We start from the raw sequence: 5,417 nt of genomic DNA on the forward strand, positions 1-5,417 counted from the left end.
AATATTTTCCATTCCTCGTGGGCTTATTTATCCAATAAGGATTTACGAGCCACTGTACACCTCTGTGGGCTTAGTCCGTTGATGGCCCAACTTAGTCAAGAAAGCAGATCTTGAATAGTATCGTGTTTTCATGGGTCATGGGTCAAAAAGAGGGTATCCGCATGTTTACGGAAACCACCCAGCAACATTTAAAGAAGGATCCATCAATTAAGAGCCCATTTCATCCGTCGATGTTGCTATTGGGCACAGCCCACCAGGGAAGCGAGCATAGGGAAACCGGATCCATGTGAAGAAGGGATGCGGACGGGTGGGTCGGGTGATTGGCCAGTTCGTGGGAAGCCTATTCTGGTAGGGGGATCCTTTTGAGTAAATGAGTAGGGCATGTAGAGGGCCATCATCGTGTGTTGTGTCCCCCCTCCCTCAACGTAAGCACCCCCAAAGGGTTTCCAAGGTCTCATGCCGCCAAGAGCTACTCGCCCGGGCTCGGTTGATACACCTCTACGGCCATCGTTTGAATCCGTTGGGGTTGAAGACCGTCACCGGCTGTTTGCGTCCCGGTCGTAACGAACCCAGTCTATGGCTCCAATAGTTGCTGTCCCCATCCCGAGCGAGTTAAGCGGGTTCTCTCGTATAGCTCGGTGGTGGACGCACACCCCTTCGGTTGCCTTCGTCGCCGACAATAGCTGGAAGGCGTTAACCGAACCCCATGGATTGGGTGTGCAACAATTGGGGGTTTTGGTCGAAGGTTTTCGCCGTAGGTGTTGTCCCATTCGTCTGAGACAAGGGCATTTCGACTTAGCATCGACTAGGTTTTCTGATGAAAGCTTTCGTTGTTGAATGTTGTCTTTCTCTATGTATATCTACATTGGTAACAACATAAGCCGATTAACTGTATGCACTCATAAATTTAGGAAGCGTTTCCTCAGGTTGTCTTGCTTGGATATTGTTTTTTTTCCTGCGTGGTATTGATCCATATTTGACCCTTTTTACTTTGCAAGCTAAGTTGTGAGTTCTGTTGACTATGTAGGTGTTCCCGGCGTCTATCGTTTGGGGAGCGGCCAGGCGACCGCATCGCCGAGCCACCGAACAAATCTTTTCTTCGGGTTCCCCGTTCCAGCTCGAGATGCTCAGCCTCGTGTGCCAGGAAAAGGTTAAAAGCGAGCCCTGATTGGTGAGTAAGAATCCCTTTTATTGTCATCTGTCTACCTGTAGAGAAAGTAGTCGCTAACAACCTGCTGCATCCTTAGGCTGATAACAACATGAAATTGTGATTGTCAATGCAGTGCACCTACGCAGGGGGAGGACGATCCTGTCGCCTCCGCGGCAAGTTGCGGGTCCTCCTACGGAGCTCCGACTCATGTAAGCATACTGCTCTTGAAATGTCATATGGCTGTTAGTAGGAAAGTCGTTCATCGAAGAGTAACATTCAATTCTAATGTTGTGCAGGAATGCACCCCAATTGCAATGAGCGTCGTGACAAGTGTGTCGGGAATGAAGACCGATATAAGGAGACTGTCTGACGCCGTTTCCCGCCATGCTGCGGTGGTTTCGGAGATAAGGGATGCAATCAAGTTGCTTACCGGGCAGAGGGCGCATGTGTTGGCTGGTGAGCCTACTAAAGGGCGTTGCGGGGAATGCGAATGCTGCCGAAGGACCCCCGCGATCAAAGTACCGAAAAGGAATCACGCACCAAAGAAAACAAGCAAGACTTGCCGGCAGGGAAACATTATCACAGGCCCGGAGCCGAAAAAAGGTCCCGTCATTGACACTAACTTTACCGTGGATCACATTCCCTTTACCACCAAGAGATCAAAAAAACAAATGAGGAAACCATGCAAAGGTCGGAAGGAACCACGGTTCGGCTGCACCCTGACCGTTGTCTCGTTCCAATACATTTTTATTGAGCTATTTTCATCTGCCGGTTATCTGCAAACCCATTCGATGAATGTGTTCCAGGTGGATCTTACTTCGGATGACGGCGTGGGCAAGAGTCGAGGGCGCATAACTCCAAAACCTGCAGTGGAGGCCACGAGCCCTCCTGGCCGGCAGAAGCGCGATGTCCATCCTTTAGATTCTACTGGAGTCGTCAACTTAAGCGGACAACATAGTATACATGTGGAGGCCATTCCAAAGGTGCGTGTATACGTGTGATGATAAGAGTTTTGGCGTTTTGGGTTAGTTTATTCACCATGTCTTATCTGCTGGCCTTAACTATAACTCATTGGGCATCTCGTAGTCCATGAACTTGGTCTTCCGTCCGACGGAAGAAATGAACTTGTCTTTAGTGGACTTGGCAGTCGCCGCTTACATTTTCAACCAAGATCTTTCAGAGAGGTTCGTATTCTGGTTATGTTGTGTTAACAGTCATCTCTTCCAACTTCACTCAGTTGTGACCACATTGATTCCAACGTGCCACATCGTTGTTAAGCTATGTAAAGCATGGTCATAGTAACATCTTGCTGTTCATGTTACAATACGTGCAGTGAGGTTCTGGTCGACGTCGGCGACTGCTTTGCAAGTAGAGGAGCACTGATGACTCTTGCCCCGAAACGTGAGGTTGTTGACGACGTAAGTATCCTTAAACAGTTGATCTACTCTATAAATTTCAAATATTAACTACCACTCATTGAATGAAAAAGTTTATTTATTACAACATTCATGACATAAAATACTTTGGGCTCCTAAATAATTGTCACAAGCAAGAATAATTAAGAGATACAACTGAATATGAACCATACAATTTTAAGATAAGTAATAATAATTAACAGATACGTGTTATATTTTTTTTATCTCATTCAATTTTAATATTTTTGTAAAACTCTCAGTACTCTCTGGTACTCCAGTCATGAAACCAAAGAAAAAAAGTTTCACATAAAAAACAAATAACAAATAGTTAGCCCGTGTACATACGTACGCAATTTCATCATACATGTCTTTTATTACAAGAAACTGTATTTAAATACGTTTTCTGCGTTAACATGAATTAATTACAAATATGTGATATTGTTAAATGAATAAAAGCAACATCTCTAATTACATGTATAAATATTATTTAACCTAAGTAAAATAAAGTGCAAGTTGATCTGGCCCAAAATTAAAGTTATTTTAAACATCATTAGTTCTAAATGAAATTTTGTTTTTTCCAATAAAAATCCCCAATAATGTACTCATCTCGCAACATTTAGAAGTTAGTACTTTCTGTTAAATAGGTCTCTATAGTATTATTTGTCTAGTGGAAGTTTTCATTATATATTTTTTTAAATTTGATGTTTGTTCTATTATTCAAAAATTTTGGTATTATTTTGGAAACTTGTGTGGTTTTTATAATTTCTTGATGAATTAGCTTAAAACTTAATAAAAAAGGCGGCAGAAATGAAAATTTTAAAAACTTTAAGTAAGACTTAATTTAAAACGAAAGTTGGTAAAAAAAAATAAAATTAACAGTTGAGTCTGTTCCAGCATGTATCGATCCCCTCCTTCCCAACCTGCGTCAATGCACATGCTTACTTATATTGACATGGTTTGTACGTTGCTGTGTGTGTAGGTGCTAAATGCTGTGGTGCGCATGCTGACGAATGGGTCGAAGCGCAGTTGTTGGTTCCTTCCCACGATTATCATGGTATGTTTGTTCACATCGCACAAACAAACTTGTGATCATATTGTTTGCTGGTGTTTCTGTTAATCTTAAGGGGAATAACGGCCTCAAGCCGTGAACTATGCTCTCCGCATGTGAATTGTTGATCGGATATATCTTGCATTAAATTACTTAGTTTCCATTCATGCAAACATATGACTTAGCCTGTTCGTGCACACGTGTAATCCTTGGTGCACCTGGTCAAACCGAGCCATTCCGACGGTGTTATAAAAGTCATGATGAGTGTGATTATTATTTCTAAAACCCATTGCTACACTTCTTTCCTCACAGCCATTGTAAGTAACCGACCTGTAGTTTAAGTTGTTGGTTTCGCAAGTAAGTTTTGTTGGTAACCCACATGTGAAGCCTGTGTTTAAATAACGGTTTTTTCATCGCAGCAAGCTGCACTTTGCGGCCGGTCGCTGACATCGGCGAACATGACGTCGATACGCAACAACTACATGCGTAGCAAGGTTGACCAGACCACCAGGGTAGGTACACCGTTGCCGGGTTCATGTATTTATGTGCATGGTAACCACATTGTTCTGCTTTTCATTCTTACCATTTGTCCGGATTAATTTACAGATTTATCAGCCTATGTGGAGTGACCAACACTGGTACCTGATGATAGTGGACATCCCGCGGATGAAGCTGGTCTACCTGGACTCACTTCGAGACCCACGTGAAGCGGATGCTAGGAAGACGGCAATTATTCGGGTGGTACGCCGTGGCATTCATGGCACCAATACATGGCCTTGTGTCAACCGGCCAAGATACATCATTGGTATCTAAGAATTCTGATTGTATTTTGTAGGCACTTTACCTGGAGGGTGTGACGCTTGGAAAATCCTGGCTATCGGGACCTGAGGCGATGCGTCCCAGGTTCTCAACGTTCGAGTTCGAGGAGCCGGAGGTGCCTCAACAGCAGGGGGACTCGTAAGACCCTTTATTTCCATATTTTGTTTATATTTGTGATTTCCCTGCATACATTCAGCTGTAATCTATTCTGTATTGCCTAATAACAACAAAACTCTCAATTTTTGACCTGTTTGTGGCCAAACAGCATGGACTGTGGTGTGTGGGTCGCCCAGTGGATGATTCGAGAGCACTTGTGGCAAGATTACGGGGTACAGGTAGAGCTAGTCTGATGTTCACGTTGAATGCGTTAAGATTATTATGAACTATGGAAACACGAGTCCTCTATTAAGTAGCTAACACTACTATTCACTTGTTATGTTGTTTCAGCATGTCTACAATGCGACTCGGATGCGCTTGGCGGTGGATTTGGTGATGAAGTCCCACAACAAACTGGCAGAAGACGCTGTCTCCAAAGCATTTCGACATTGGAAACAGAAACTTGTGTAGCATTGGGTTCATTTTGGTTGGAACGGTTGCGCGTGGTATATATTTTGGCGCTGCTTGGTATATATTTTGTGTCACTACCTTATGGGAAGGAACCTTTTTTTTGCATGCCAGGGTGAAATTTACCTATATGCTTGTTTTGATTATGTAATTTTTAAAGGATATACTTTGAATCTTTACTGGAACCGGTATCCTTTTGGATGTACATGGAACCCACCAGAGGTCCCGGAATTCGTAGTATAGGTTACTGCAAACTAACAAGGTTTTAAGGTTCTTATTTATCTGCATAGGACATGTGTAACACAACCCATGTTCCTCCATCTTGTACACTCTTGGGGTCTGATTCAAGTTAACGGGGATATAGTTGCTCTTCATGACTTGTGTTTTTTTTTTTTGGGTTTCTATGTTGGGCCACTAAGAG

General features: G+C 43.3%; 1 protein-coding gene across 1 annotated transcript; it reads left to right on the top strand.

Moving 5' to 3' along the window:
- The first annotated feature begins 576 nt into the window (after window positions 1-576).
- On the top strand, window positions 577-4,999 carry LOC107627917 (uncharacterized). The gene is made up of 12 exons (XM_088505499.1): window positions 577-809; window positions 1,028-1,171; window positions 1,284-1,359; window positions 1,447-2,133; window positions 2,237-2,334; window positions 2,484-2,568; window positions 3,545-3,619; window positions 4,033-4,125; window positions 4,220-4,354; window positions 4,449-4,570; window positions 4,698-4,767; window positions 4,880-4,999. Exons 1-12 carry the CDS (start codon window positions 577-579, stop codon window positions 4,997-4,999), a joined length of 1,938 nt encoding a protein of 645 aa, XP_088361625.1.
- Window positions 5,000-5,417: the final 418 nt, after the last annotated feature.

This window comes from Arachis ipaensis, chromosome B2 (assembly GCF_059453495.1).
Source record: "Arachis ipaensis isolate K30076 ecotype BB chromosome B2, ASM5945349v1, whole genome shotgun sequence".
Classification (NCBI taxonomy): Eukaryota; Viridiplantae; Streptophyta; class Magnoliopsida; order Fabales; family Fabaceae; genus Arachis; species Arachis ipaensis.